The 15,945-nt window shown below is 44.5% G+C and overlaps 1 protein-coding gene across 1 annotated transcript in view; it reads left to right on the top strand.

The window, feature by feature from the left end:
- HYDIN (HYDIN axonemal central pair apparatus protein) overlaps positions 1-15,945 on the top strand; it is a 172,307-nt gene that overhangs the window by 17,202 nt on the left and 139,160 nt on the right. The window contains exon 7 of the mRNA XM_067302835.1: positions 7,591-7,715. Within this exon, the coding sequence (XP_067158936.1) occupies positions 7,591-7,715 (125 nt within the window). The remainder of the gene's footprint in view (positions 1-7,590; positions 7,716-15,945) is intronic.

Raw genomic sequence — 15,945 nt, 5'->3', positions numbered from 1 at the left:
TGAAGAACTGGCCACCACTTTCTTTCAGACTTCTCTTTAAATACTCAGTGTGTGTCTGCTCTGCATTTTTTTCTTCTAAGTGTGCAGTGAAATATAAAGAATTCTTCAGTGAAACCTTTTAAAAATGTAGTTCCTGTAATGTGTCTACCTACCATCTGCCTATATATATACACACAGAAGTATAGGAAATATAATGGGAAACCTGGGGAATACGTGAAAAGGAATTGGACTGATTTAGAAGTGTTACAGATAGAATCACAGAATGATTTAGGTTGGAAGGGACCTCTGGAGAACATCTGGGCCAACACCTTGCTCAAAGCAAGACCAACTTCAGAGTTGGATCAGATTGCTCAGGGCCTTTTTGTGTTGAGCTTTGAATATCTCCAAGGATGGAGATTATTCTCCCATCTCTCTGGGTCCCAGTGCCAGTGTTTGACCACCCTCATGGTAACACTTTTTCCCTGATATCTACTCGGATTTTCCATTGATGCAACTTCTGTTCATTTTCCTTTATGTCACCGTGCACATCTCCAAGATGAGCCTGCCTCCATCTTCTCTACCCCTGCCCTTGGAGTAGTTGTGGACAGCAGTAAGATCTCCTTCAGCTTCCTTTTTCAAGGCTTTACAAACTCAGTTCTCAATCTCTCCTCGTGTGTCCTGTGCTCCAGCCCTGAAGTGTCTTGGCCTCTGCTGGACTCATCCAGTCGGCATTGTCTTGTACTGGGGGCTCCAAACTGGGTGCAGTATTCCAGCACTGTTCTCAAGTGCTGAAGAGAGGGGAATAATTCCTTCCCTCAACCTGCAGGCTGCACTCTTGTTAATACAGGCCTGTGTGCAGTTGGCTCTTTTTTCTGCAAGGATACACTGACCCTTGGTTAACTTGTTGTTCAGCAGCACCCCAGCTCCTTTTCTGCAGTGCTGCTTTTTGTCCAGTTAGTGCCCAGCCTGTAGTTCTGCCAGGTGTTATTCCATTCCTGATGCAGGACTTTGCATTCTTCTGTTGCTGAGCTTCATGAAGTTCACATTGGCCCATTCTCTAGCCTGTCAAGATCCCTCTGAATAGCAGTCCTGCCCTCCAGTGTGTCAACTGCTCCCCCCAGTTTGGTATCATCCATCAGATTAAGTATTCCCTCCTGTTGTCCAGATCAAGATGTCCCCTTGAGCAGCCTAAGACCTGGGTGACCATGTCCTTCTTTGTGATGAAGCCTCTAATGTGCCAGGAGTGGTCGCTCCAGCCAGCGATGGGGACTGTATCCTGTGATGTGTCATCACTGTGTTGTACCAACTCTTGCAGTTCCCTGCAGTCTCAAACAGAGCCTCTGGGCCTTATTCCATGTCCATGACAACTGCTGCATTAATGACTGAGTCTCTGCTATCTCTGTCAGCAGTGATCCATGTTTGGTTCCATACTTGATGTGCTATGAGGAGTTGCTCAGATATCTACTGTTGAGCTCCCAAGGGAGGCTTGTGGTTCTAGAAACGTGGATGGAAGAGAATCGGCCACCCAGCAAATCTGACAACTTGGCTGGAGAATCAGACCAATACACTGCTCTGTAGGTTAATATATCATTAGCTGGCTGTTCTCCTTGAACTAATACGTCTACACAGATTTTCATAAAAGACAGGTCATTTTCCTGCTAATGTTAGGGGATTAATTTCCCTGATGTAGAACATAACAAAGACTGCATCATTATTAACAACAGAGGTGGTGAAGATTTGGTTTAATGTGTCACTAATTCCTATAAATGACTTTAGTAATAACATGGTGATGATTAATTATTGTCACGGAACACTTAGAATTGTGCCAGGAGCTTTGGAAATGAATGAGTTAAGTTCCCTGTCCTAGAGAGCTTAAAGTGTAAATGAGATGCATAATCAAGAGTTATAGCATAGATGCTATGGGAAAAGAGTGCCAGGCTTAAAGATTTCAATTCAGAAAAGCTTTAGTCTATTCCTGTTCATCAAAGAATTTAAACAGGTGTTTGTTAAATACATGCTTAACTTTTGCTGCGTAAGAATGCAGTGTTGTGTTAAAGCCAGAATTAATATTGCATAGTAGCGTCTTTGTGTATTGATATGTGCGCACACATGCATATGAGAGAAGGAGAGGATTTAGTGGGGTCGAAGGGAGCTGGAGATCTAAGTGTATAGACCCATCAGGTGACCCTTGTCTTATGGATTTCTTCTGCCTAGCTCTCTGAAATATGGCCTTTATTCCTCATTAACACAGTTGAAACCATTTTAGTTACCGCGGCTTCTGTTTTCAGGCCTGGATAAATTCAGGTTCTTGCCCGTTCACAAGTCTGCTGTAGATGCCACTATTTCGTAGTCCATTGCACTCATATCACCTTTCTTTTCATCCTTTCCCTGTATTTGCTTCTCTATGGCATCAAGCATGAGCTATCTGCTTTTGCCTTTAAGGCATTTTCAGCCTACCTCTTCTCCTAAGCTTTCCTCTCAGTCAGTACTGAGAGCTCAGCTCTTACCTGGTCGGTTCATGATGACATTCCACACTTGTTAGCCATTTATTGAAGGATTTCAATGTTTTCTGTTGTGCATTTCACTCCAGGTAAGCGCTCTTCAAGCAAATCCATGGGGCCAACTGAGCATCCTTCTGCAGTTCCCTCTGCAGAGCTCTCCTTTGCCATGGTACCTACCAGAGAATGTGGCACAGCTTGACCACTGGTGAACAACCCAGTATGCAGTCTGGCATTGTCTTGTCATCTCCTTGTGCTCTGCCTGTCCATACCCAGTTCTTATTGCATAGCTTGGTAATAAAAAATAATAATAAGTATAAGGATAGCAACTCTTTCCCTCTTTCTCATTGTTAAGGCAGAATAATGAGTTTCTTCTCCATGACATTCAGGAAGATGAATGTCATTCCAGTACACTTGAGTTGAAAATGGTGTCTGGAAGCAGATCTCAGTGCAGCACTGCCTTTTTAACTCTGTTTTTGACATTGCAGGTATTGTGCTATGCCATACTACAGGACTAGAGAGCATCACTCAGAGATAGGCTCCTCTATTTAGGAATGTTCCCACCAAGGTCTGAAAAGCTGAGGAAATTATCCTACAAGACAGAGCTGGGAGCCCCCTTGCATTCTTCCCTGTAACGCTCATGCGCTGCTCTTGCCTTTGCTTCTTTTTTCCACCTCTAATTTGCAGGCTGCAGACCATCTGAAGATGTGAAGTTCAGGAAGGCACAAGTCTGCAGCTGGAGCCTTGACCCTTCTTGGACTTGGTTGCAGGGCTAACATTCTGAAAGTAGCTTAGGAAGAAGTTGCTAAGTGTTCTTGTTTCAAGGTCTCTGTTCCTCTTCTCCCGAAGAGACCTATGAGCTTGTGTGAGAAGGCCCAACAGATCCTTGCTGGTACACCCCTGCATGCAGAAAAATGTTCTGCAAGCATCCTCATCACCCTTTCCAAACAAAAGACAGTTAAGGTCCTCTTTGGGGTAAATGCTCCTTGAAAGCAACTTCAGCTCCTTGAGAATTGTGATTACTCCACTGCATGAGGGAAGAGAATGTTTGACCCAAATTAGAGAGATGCTTCAGGGAAATGAAGCAAGTAAGGATCAGGACTTTCCAGCAATAGAAAATGGATTTGAAGGTCCAGTAAAGAAGCTCAGCCCCAAATGTTCTCTTTCCATCCAAAATCTGATTTCAGAGATGCCTCTTGCTTTATCCAGTCTCTGCCTCTGTGCTCCTGTTCTCACATTCTTCTGAGTCCTCAGCCTCCTAAACATGTCCTTGGATGCTCTTTGTACCCCATGATATCCCTCCCCCATGCCTCCCTACAGCACTTGGTGCCTAATCAGAGAGAGAGGGAAAGACAGAGCTGGATGATGCTGACTGCATGCAGTCGCATTTCAGCACAGAGACAGTCTTGGATGCTTTACTGAGCAACAGACTCAGCAAACAAACAGTTGCATTGCTCGACTTTGGCAGCTTTACCATTATTAAAATTAACGCATGCTCAGATTAAATGAACTTTGGGGTTTTCCTCCAGTAGTTCTTAGTGGACAGATAAGGCCATTCAATTGTCAGTAGATTTTACTGGCACTAGAAACTTCCTTGGGTTAGGAGGTGGTGCTCAACAAAATCATACAGAAGGCTGCAGGTTGATTTTTTTTTTCTTTTCCCCCCCCCCCCCAAAACTCAAATGACTCTATAATGCAGATTAAGGCACCACTAGAAAGAGGAAGTTAGTGTGGGGACAGAGCAAAAGGCAGATGGTAGTAGATTAAACATACCATAGGGCTTGAAGGTTATTGCATCCTCCTTACATGCTGCATTTAATAAATGTATGGTTGTAGGAAAAGGGTGGCATGGTGGTTTGAAAGCCTGAATCATAGATTTGCTAGCTTTATTCACCCTTGTCAGTTGTGTTCCTAAATTATGTCAGGAGCATTCAGTGTTTGGTATCTTCGTGGAACATAGCCTTTGCCCAGCCCTGCAAAGAAGGGAAACTGATGCCTGATGGAAGTGGGATGTAAATGCCAAAATGTCTCATTATGAAATTGTTTATGAATCCAGTGCCGATCCCTTTCTGGACAGTAATAATAGGCTAGATCTCAGCAAGTGTCAATCAGAAGGCCTCTTCTAAAATAGTATGGCCAGGTTGACTTATACAAGCTGGGAATCTGACTGTGATTGCCAGGGACCATTGGGAGATTTCAGCTCTGGACTTGCTGAAGTTCAGACGTACAACAAAGCAAACATAGTTAAGCGTGTCCGAAGAAAGCAAGCTATTAAAAGTTATCTTTTTAATTTTCTATATTTTAGGATTGTTTGTGATTTGTTAAAAGGATAGATCTAACAGAACCAGAATTTTCTTAAAGAACAGTTCACACATGATGAATTAAAGGCCAAAGTTTAGCCTGACAGCTTCGTTTCTTGCCAATGGTTTTCATTGTCATTTGGCCATTACAATGTGTTGTCAGTCAGGGATGTCTCTTTACCATCCAATTTTATCTGTGGGCTACTGGGAACAGTTTGGTGGCATTGACTGAAGCTTAGAGGAGTTGAGTTTAACCACAGAGTTAGCATCTTTGGGTCTTGGAAACTCAGGTGAACATGAGGTATAATGAACTTGTTCTAGCAGTAAAGGAGTTACTCTGTGGGTAGAGCATGGGGTGAGATGTAGGAGATGCAGGGTCTGTTTCGTGCTCAGTTCCTCAGTGATCTAAAGTATGCCACTTTGCCATTTTCTACTGAACTTTCCTGTTATCTGTCAGGAAAAGGGGCATTCAGCTTGCCAAATTTCAGCCATCTGAAGTTGGGTGTAGACTTCCTACTCCACTCCAGCAAATGGAGAATGATGTGACAGTCTCACCTGCCTATCTGAGGACTGATGTGCTTGTACAGGGCCTAATGCAAAGAATTCTGAGCTTGGTTGGATCCTCTTGGTCTTTCTAATAATTTGGAAGTGTGAAGATATCTTCTTTCACAGACATTCCCTGAAGTCACCCCTAGGAATGTTGCTCCCATTCCAGGCCTTTGAAGAGAGCTAGAGTACATAGACATAGGGAAGGGGTTATGAAGATGAAGGGGTGGGACATAGTCTTGAAAGTAGTGCCAGGAATCCGCTTCCTTAACTGGCAGCTTTTCTCAGCTGGGGGCATTTTTGGCACAAAAGGAAAAAATCATTTCTGTGCCTTTTCCACTCTGGCCATGATTACACCCAAGTACCAGCTCATTTTGGTTCACATAGTCTCAGATAGCCTTGAAGGGTTGTCTTGTGGGAAATGTGATGGACTTGTCAGGAATACTGGCAACCAAATCCCCTTCTCTAGCAGGCAACTACCATTAGCAGGGACCGAGGAGCTGATCAGCATGCTTTGATGGAAGAAGCAAACTATGTATCCTTGAGAAACAAATCCTTTCTGGTGACTGGGAACATCTTATTCAAGATATTTGGTAGTTTCATGCTTCTATAGCTCAGCTTTAATGTAGTGACTTGTCTGCCTTTGGATGAGAGGAAGAACAAAACTTGATGCCTCCTTGCTGGACTCTTCATCACTGTAAAGCTTTGGGGAAATGCAGGCACACCTGGCCAGCAGTGGAGACCTGCAGCAGTCCTGATGTAGCTGTCAGTGCAGATGCAGGACTGTACAGAACAATCTGCTTCTGAGGCTGGTAGTGGCCTGTGTTTTCACCCTCTCCATAACAAAAATGGTGCAGCGTGTAAACAATTTGGGCCTGATCCTTCTCCCATTAGAGTTGGCAGCAATGCTCTCACTAGCTGTAATAAGAGCAGGTCAGTCCAATTGCAGCAGTATCTCCTTAATGAGCAGAAACACCAGTGATTTCATCAGCTGTCACTGCTTATGTGAACAGAGTTCAGCTTGTGCATTGCTCTAGTTGTTCTATTATTTTTGTATTTGCACTGCATTCTCTAATCATGGCAAAACTTTCCAGACCATACTTTTTAGGGTGATAATTTGGCCACCAGCAAAGCACTAAAAACAAACAACTTCTGTTTTCCAAATGGGGCCCTGCAAGAGCCATGAAACTAAGTTGTTGTCATCCAGAACATATTTCATTTGACTTGTCCAGAGAGCTATTCCTAGGCATTAAAGTATCAAGTATTAACATCTATCAGCCAAGAACTGTTTACCTGGCGACAGATCAGAATCATTCCTGGTACGTCCACAGTGTGCCAACACGTTTTCATAATCATTTCCAGCACATTGCATGGAACTTATGTCTAGCAGGCCAAGCAAATGCACTTACCATTTTGGATTGCAATCTAGAGTCCCCATTTCCATTGCTTCTAAATGTATAGAAAAACTTTCTGTTAAACTCTCAATGATATGCTCCTGTTAATAGCATTTCATTTAGCTAGAGATTTAATAAATCGGGCTGTAAATGGGATACTCCTTTTGCTTGTGTGTCTTGTTTCCATGCCGTGGTATCACAGTAGCTCTAATCTGTGCTTGCACTGATTCAGATTTTTCTGATTGTTCCTTTTCTTTACAGCAATTTTCGTTGAAATGCTGATAAAACATGCTGTTTCTTAGGTTAAGACAGGATAATTTCAGTGTAAAAAGAATGAATTCTGTAACTTAACACATGTTAATTATTCTCTCTGGTCTTCTAGCAAGATTTTATTCTCTGTATCTGATGGCTGTAATCTCATTGGAACAGGTGTTGCCTTGACATTTGTATCTTTTGAGGCGAGGTTTATAGGTTGCAAGATCAGAAAGACTTTTGAGGAAATTGGTGTCAAGTTTTGCATACAAATAGCTTCTATGACCTCTTTGCTCTTCAAAAACAGTTCTCTGATTGTATGGCTGTTTTACCACTGCTAGCAATTGGACTCTCGAGCCTCACTGCATGGAAATAGAACTGGATGCAGGACATCAGGCCACTTTAAACCATACAATCTTCTGAGGGCTGGATCTCCTCAGAAGCGAGAGTCAGTAGGTCTGTTTTTGATCCTATATGTTCTGTCTTAACTCCACTAACTGTGGTTCATTTGCTCCTTGCAAACACAGGTGAGCCAAAGTGAGCTAGTCTCAGACCTCAAGAGGAATGTAGTTTCCAGATCTCCTGCAGTAGCCCTGATGTGTCTCTTACTTTGTGTTGCAGCCCTTTCTCTGTCGATCGCTCCATTGGGACTCTAGGGATTGGTGACGCCATGCAAGTAACAGTGGAGTTTCACCCGCTGGAGACCAGAGATCATTCCAGAGCCCTGATAGTCCACTATGACACAGGTAAGTGTTGGTCAGTGTGTGGTGCACACCCTGTTGGCTTCAAAACAGAGCCCTTTTATAAACGGAATAATGTTAAGCTTGCTTTGCAGACAACTTCCCAAACTTTTAGAACCTCTAAATATTTCAGTGTTAAGAAATGAGCAGTTAAGGGACATATGCTGAGTCTGTCCTTGTTTTTTATGTCCTATGACCCTGTGTGCTGGCCCATCCCTGGGGGTCCCTGATGTCAGCGCTGTGTTGTCCACACTGCACCCTACCAGCCAGCATGTTTACCTGTCGGGGTGTACCTGTCCTATCTCAAACTTACCTTGAATGGAAGTGAAGGCAAAGGTAGCCAGTGATAAAAGGGTCATTAAAATGGATCCTTCTAATAATAATGAGATTTTTGGAGTCCTGTTTTGCTGGGAATTGCTGAGTGGAGGAAAGGGAAACATTGATTCTCATTTGCAGTGTGTGTATGCATGCGTGTGGTTTTATGGCTAGATAATGTTATGTAACTGAAGTGTAACATAGCAAGTACCTGTCTCTTATCAGACTCTCCTCAGTACCTGCTGCCTTTCATACCTCTCTATGCCATATACTACTTCTGACTTGCCACAGACCCTTTTTTATGTTGCCCTCTGCCCATGTGCATCCTACACTTCACATCATTGGTCCGAAGTACACCAGACTTGAGGGCTCTTGGGATTTGTCTGGAAGTGTTCACTTCCTCCTGAGATCAGGTTTAAAGTTTGTAAAGGGGTACAAGAAATCAAGGTCAGGCATAGGAGTACTGTCAGCTTTTAAAATTATTTTAAAAGTGAGTGTGAAAACTCAAAAAAAAAAAAAAAAAAAAAAGTGGGACAAATTAAAATGTTTTTGCCAGCCTTGGTTCAGCAGAGGAATCTTGTGATGCTGATAGAGAGAATTTCTCAGTTGCATTAAAGTATTTTATGTGCAGTTTTGTTTGCCTGAAGGAGAGCTTTTCTTTTGTCCCTTTTCCTTATCATTGGTCCTGGGAAGCGTGATATCCCAGCCTAGCTGATATTGTGAAACTTTAGCCCAGCCGTGAACTTGAGGTGGTTTGGGGGTGGGTTTTGTCTGTTTTTTTTTGTCTTGAGTTTGTAGAAGCTTGTAAAATGCTCCTATATCTTTCAAGCTCTCTGTGTAGTCTTATGGGACATCACAGCTTTGTTCAGTATTTGTCAGGTTCTGTCACACCCACAGAGAACAGTTCATGCTCAGTCTGAGAAGCTCATGGGTTTGGATCACAGTGTTTCTTGAAAACCACTGAAGTTCCAGATAGAGAAGCAAAAAGAAAAGTGCCTCATTTATGGGTATTGTTCTTTAGACTTATTAGCGAATATATGGGATAAATTACAGACAGCTAGATTCTTCTCTGTTGCTACACAGTGCTGATTACACTAGAGGCTAGGGCTGTGGGGTTTATTTTGTGAATGAAAAGCCTGAGCTAAGAATCAGGGCCAGGATCTTCATGGCCTGATTTGAAGACCTGGGTCTTGTTCTTCCTGGATGAAAACGCCTGGTTTCTTCATGGTCAATCTTTGTGAAAGGGATTTGTGTGGACCGGCCACAGTGATCAAATCAGCAGCTAGCCCAAGAGATGGACAACCTCCCTGAGACTGGCCTGCTCCTCGGAGTGATATGTGCAGCTACCTGAGAGGTGAACCCAGCACTGCCTTCCTGACTGTCAGTATGGCGTTACCATTATTTTTAAATAAGCCCCAGATTGAGAAGGAGTGCAAGAGAATAATTAAGGGATTATCTCTCTGGCTTTGAAGCATGCAAATCAGTAAAAAGCTGCTGAGATTAATTGCTGAACTGAAATGGAAACTTTCAATCAATCAGTCTTAAAAGCTGCCTATTGCAGGTGCAGTGCAGAGCACCACCATGTCTCTACGACCTCACGTGGCAGGCCCTGGCTAATTTGTCCTGCACAGTCAGGCTCCCTGCAACTCGCATACGTAAAGCAGCTGTGCTGCTCTTTCAGAACCTCCAACGAACTGTTTACTATGAAACAAAGTGCTACAAGCAAAACAGCAGTTTTGGATTTTGGGAGGCATTTTCCTTGCTATCTGTCTTTACTTGCTAACTCGCAAGTGGCAGTAGTTCTTAATGGATCTCGCTGGTATTAGTGTGACTTGGGCAGGATCAGTTGTATGTTGTATTGTTGGGTCAATTCTGTCCCTAGCATTGCTCAAGCAAACATGGAGCTCTTCAGTGTGACTGTAAGTCACAGCTTTCCCTTTACATATTAATTGGTTGCCTTTAAATTATAAGTCCTTTAGACTGTCCTGGTTGGGAAGGTCTGTACTGTCCCCTGGGTATCCTGTACAAGCTTTGCAGGCAAGCATGAAGAAAACATCTTTGATGTAAAGAGCATAATAATTTACTCCGAAAACTTGGCTTTCAATCCTTTCCATGTCCAGACCCCTCTGTTTCCCCCATGTGCATGTGTCTGCAGTTGGATGAATCCCATCCCGTACTGAAATTAAAATGATTTGGGATGTTCTGTAGCTCAGAACATTCTTATTCACCACCTTAACTTGAAGCATCAGGTTATGGTATCAGAAAGGGTTTCTGCAACCTGCCTGGTAAACATACCTACTGGTTTGGAAACAGTTCTGTACTTGGTGCCAGTAAAAGCCTAGTTGGTGGCTTGGACCTTTCCAGATGCCTTTTAGCCCACAGCATGTGGATGTGGGAAAAAGTTTATGGAGTTAAAAATCTAGTCTTCAGCCAAGTCAGTGCTCATGAAGCCTGAATATTCTTTTAGCTCTTGAGTGATGCTCAAGTGAGGTGTCCAAGTTGGTTCCCTTGAGTGCTATTGTTTGTACCTCAAATCCAGTTTGCTGCAATCATGGTGTTCACTGCAGCTTAACAGTATGGCACAAGCTTGGTGTGAGAGGGTGAGATGCACTCTCAAACACGTGGCTGAGGAAGTGTGTGACGGTTCCCAAAGCCATGCTAGAGATAGAAAGCAGGCTTACTGGTCCCACTGCAGCCAGAAACAACGACATCTCTGGCAGATGCTCCATGAGGTAGAGGTGGCTACCAGAGACAGACCAGCTGCAGAAAGGAGGTGGTGGAGAGGGGCTGGGAATCATGACAGAGAACTTTCTCTGCTCAGAGCTTGCTGAATCTGTATTAAATTCCTGACTCCAAGAAGCAGCCTGGTACAATATGGTGGGTGATCTTCAAGATGTAGGACCTGATTCTGTCCCTGCGTGTGGGTGCCTGCAGGATCTTGTTGCAAGGTGCTACAAGATGCTTCTAGTCTAGGAGATCTGTTGTGCAGCACTGAGATTTCTCTGTGCAGCTCTTACTCATCAGTCCCCCCATCCCTTGAGGTTTTTTGTCAGCACAGGAAACTTTGGTGATTAGCAGAGCCCCACTGAGCTAGTGCATGGCTGACAGACACTATATGCTGAGATGCTTTTATTGCTGTCAGTGAGAAGAGTAATTATGCAGATCACTCCTTTGGTGGATGCAGATCACTTTCCTTTGGTGGCTCTGTGAGACTAATGCAGAAGCAAAAGCCTAAGGGCAGGATCCTTGCACCCTTTGAAGGGAGAGATCAGAGCCAGGACTTGCGGGTGAATTTTAGGAGACAGTATATCTGAGAAGAGCCAGCCATCAAGCAGCAGTGTCTGCTCCGTTACTGTCCTGTCTCTTGTTGGATGAAGAGCTCCAGAAAGCACCTTCCCCAGAAGAGAGGTAGCACATGGCTCAGGCAATAGTTCTCAATGGTTTTAGTCCCACTGCAAACCTCCAGCCTAGTGCTAAAAGCCCGCTGAGGAGCCATCTGGGTATTTGACAGATTAATACCCTGTTTTCTGTTGGCTTCCTACACAGTTTACTGGCGGGCTGACAAACCCTTAGCAAGAGCTCTCCTAAAGCAAATCTCAGCTTGTTCACTATGAATCAGAGACCCAGGCCCAGAGCTGCTCCTCTGTGGCTCTGCTTGCTCAGAGCAAGGAAGGGGCAGCCCGACCTCAGCTCTTTGCTCAATTGCTTCAAGGGCAGGTGGAAGACCTGGGCAGCATCTGCCTCCAGCTCTCTAGTTGTCAATCAGGTTGGATGAGTTCTCCTGCCCTGGTTAGATATTGTAGCCTCTGTATTCCCCACAGGAAACAGATGAAGCAATGTGTCCCCTCCTGAACCCTGGGGAGCAAAATTTGCTCTCAGCCAAATTCATGTTATTCCTGTACAGAAGAGGAGAGCAGCTAAGTACATTTCTCTAGTGTAGCATGCTAGGAGCTAGATGCTACATGGAGCTGATTTTTCCTGACCTGGATCTGGGAATGGCAGCCTGGCTGCCTTGTTCCCCTTGCCTGAGCTTTGCTGCCTGGTCTGGAAAGTGCTGGGTCCCAGTACCCTTCCCCTTCTGTTGCTCCTTGCTAGATGCAGGGCAAACTGTGACTGGCATTGCATTGCCCACCCTGGGGCTGCTGGGTGGAGAAACACAGCCTGGCCCACGCGCTCTCCTCCCTGCTGGCCTGCTCCCGACTCTCTGGCAGACCTAGAAGCAAAAGTCTTCCCGTCTCCTGCGCAAAGGGCTTTCTCCAGTGCGCTGGAAGGAAGCTGGGCGACTTGGTCCCAAGGTGGTGACAGATGCCTGTACTGCTGAAATCAGGAGGCAGTTTCACTAGGTTGTATTGATTTTTTTAGATGTGTAAAATATAATAAAAAACACATCAAACTACAGCTTGTAGTTGAGACACTTATTATAACATGTCTCAGAAGCACTAAGGCAGTTTCTCTAGGAGTCCAGATAGGCATTTGGAGGAACTTTTCTGTCCCTTTGGGAGCATGGGAAGGTCTGGCTCAGACCCAGCTTCTCCAAGGAGCAGGTTGCTGCCTCCTGGAGGCCTTGCAGCAACCCCTGCCAGGTGCCCTGTTCCCCACTTGTGGTCAGTGGGAAGCCTCATAGGTCCCCTGGAGAGGCAGGCCCAAGAGCTGGCTGATAGCTGGGTGCTTAGTACATCGCTGCAGGGGATTTCAGTATTGAGGACCGCAGGGTTAACACGATGTGAGATTTGGGCTGACTGATTTCTGCCTGCCCCTATAGCTGTTATCTGCATTAGTGTCTGGAGTGAGCGTGACTTGTGAATCTGATTTCCACCCCCCCCTTCCTCTGAGCCAGTGTGAGTGCCTGTAGGATAGATACTGATTTGCCTGGAGCAATGTAATAGGTTTTAAAAGAAAAGAAAAAAAAAAGAAGGATTTTCCTGGATAGATCTCAAAGAACTGCATGGGAATCACTATACTTCGTGTTGCAGCAATGCTCAGGGCCCCAGAGGGCCATGGTATCGGAGGTGCCTGCTGCCCTCGGGCACCTCTGCTCTTCTCGGCATAACTACAGACCCTTTCCCGCGCTGCGTTGCAGCAGCAGAAGCCTATGGAGCCATGTGTGATACCTGCCAACTTGAGAAAACATTTTTGACATTCAATCTCAAGTGGGGAAAATGAGGCATGAGATCACAGGGAAAATTAAAAACGACTAATTAGGGAGCTGCTGCGGAACTCTTTAGTCTCCTGCAAAATGACAGCAAGTTTGACATGATGTATTAGAGCCGTTTGGGTTTGGTGTATCTGACGGGTAACTACAGAACTTAGTGCGCTTGACTGGCAGCGGGGGAAGCAAAGTGTGTGCAGTTTACCCACAGTGACAAATTACAGCGGAGACTATGTTGCATTACGAATGGGCAAAGGGGAATCGTCAACAGCATTTAGAGTGATTATTCAGCTCCAGCATGGATCAGCATGGGGTTGCCAGCTAGTACCATAAACATTTGGGGGTGCTGAATCCCTTGCATCAGCATCAGTTTCTACCTGGGCTGGCTTAATCTGCCTAGTTCAATAAATGAGGCCACCTGTGCAGAGGCTTGGCAGTGTGTTAGTGATCCCTGTACATACGCAGGAAACTCATTAAACCCCAGCCTGCTTTTTTTTTTTTGTTGTTGCTCTTTGCGGCTAAAGAAGTGAATGTAGCCTGAGTGCGCCAGCACCTTTGAACATCATGGCTACCTGGAATGAAGCATCTGGAAAACAGCACCGCCTTGCTGTGACACTCACCTGTGTTATTGAGTAGGTTTTGGAGAACTCAAACACCTTTGCGTGTCTCTTCTGTTACTTTTAAGAATCTCCTTCCTACCAAAGGGTCTTGTCATCTATCTTGCAAGGCTGGTATTGAAATCAATGGCTTCCAGGAACTTATTTGAAAACAAAATGAAAATCCTATTGATCTAGTTGCTAGACCGAGCTTTAGTCTTGCCTTGCCTATTTGACATGGTACTCTTTTTTTTTTGAATCCGTTGATGGATGTGAATAGGCAATAGCATTTAACAGAGGCTGAGCCCCTGCTGTGTTGCATTTTATGTCCCTGAAATCACTCAAGCCCCTCAAACAACTAGGTAAGTGCTCTCAATTTGTAGTGACTTCAGCAAGAATGGAGGAGGGGCTCAGTACTTTCCTGAACAAATTCGCAACTGCTTTAGATATCTATCTGAGCGATCCCTGTGTTGTGCAGGAGACCAGCATGGGATTAGCACAATCACTTTCTGGTCTTAATATCAGTCAGACTACAACTGGGCCCCTTATGAACCGTTTGTCAGAGAAGCCGGAGAGAAATTGTGACATTTGCTTTGCAAGACTTCGCAATCCTGAGACAGATTTTTGACACAGAGATATTCTGAGCCTTGATGCTTTGTGCTGCTAATTCTGCACTTGGTCATGTCCTTGAAAGGGCTTTCAAAAGCCCTTTAGCTTTGGTCTGTCCATACCAGCACTTGTCCATTATGAAAAGCCAAGGTAACACCTGCAGCATGAAAGCAGGGAGACCATGGTCTACCAGTTCCCTCTGAGTGAGAAACTTGTGAAGTCCAGGCTCCTTACTGAAGGGACAGTGGAGAGGGTGGAAACTGGGATGTCACTGGGATCATCTTCAGAAGTGTCAGTGTCACAGGGGTCCCGATGCAGGCAGTCCTCCGCCGCGGGTTATGATAACGGGCACTGCTGTGTTGACCATGCCAAGCATTGGGGCTGTACCAGTTTGTTGCGAGTAGCATAGAAGTTGCCACCAAGCTAAGCTCAGTGACAGACTCTGAGCTTCTGATGGCCACAGCTGAGTGTGTTGATTGTTATTGAAGTCTGTAGTTATTCATCTTAATGCAATTCTGGATTCCTGCAATACCAGGCAGACTTACGAGCTTCTTACAACTTCGGATAACACAGGAAACAAGATCCTCTTTGAAAACTCACAGAATAAAATAAAATTTTAAACATATGCCAGCACTGAACATCAACTTAAAAAAATTGCAGCAGTTAGTGCGCTCCAGTGAAACACTGGAATCAAAAGAAGTTGCTGCTTAGGAATCAGATTTCCTGACTCTTTAACACTTGTAAGCCAGACTCCTATGATGCTTCAGCTCTTACGTTGAGAGGGTTCTCCTAGCTTTTCCTTGAACTATGTTTAAAAGGTACTTTAAAACTTTACGGAGGGGTTTTTCTTTGTGCTTGTTGTAGATGGTGAGTGCATATTTCTTCCTCCATTGGTAAGAATTCCCAGAAGCTTGATAGATTTCTGTATCCTTCTTTTTCTTTTTTTTCTGTGTATGTCAGCTTGAAAGTAATTGGGATTTAGGTGTGTGCAGGGAGGCATATATTGCGGAGAAGCACAGTGTAAATAGGAGTTACTGCAATTATATGTTGACTTTGCTGCATCTTAATAGTGGTAGCACTGCAACAGCCCAAGGATTGGTGACTAATACTTTATACAACTGACTGGTTATGGGCTTTTATAGTCCTAATCAATAAGATACTTGGAGTGCATCTGGTCTCCAAAGTGATAGTTTACATCAATCAGCTAATAGTTAACAAATGTTTCCTGTGTTTGTTCCCCTTTTCTAGAACCACTTGCAATAATGATTTTTATGCTGTTTTAGATATGGTTGCTCTACTTCTTAGAGGCAGATTATGACCTCTGCCCCTCTCCAGGGCCTTGTGTTTCAAGACAGATGGTCTGTCACTTGGAGGGTAGGTGAAGGGGAACTAAGTTTGTGCTCCATTTCGGATAGCTTTTGGCACAATTTTATAGCTCCGCAACTACAGAACCAACCCCCAGACAAAACCTTGCTAATGCAGCCCGTTGACTTGGCTGCACAAGCACAGACTAGGTTGCGTTTACTGCGAGGGCCATTTGGAAGTTAAAATCTCCTTTTGACCGTTT

The sequence above is a fragment of the Apteryx mantelli genome, chromosome 10, assembly GCF_036417845.1.
Source record: "Apteryx mantelli isolate bAptMan1 chromosome 10, bAptMan1.hap1, whole genome shotgun sequence".
NCBI lineage: Eukaryota > Metazoa > Chordata > Aves > Apterygiformes > Apterygidae > Apteryx > Apteryx mantelli.
Note: the sequence above shows the minus strand (reverse complement) of the source record. Positions and strands in the feature narration are given on the sequence as shown.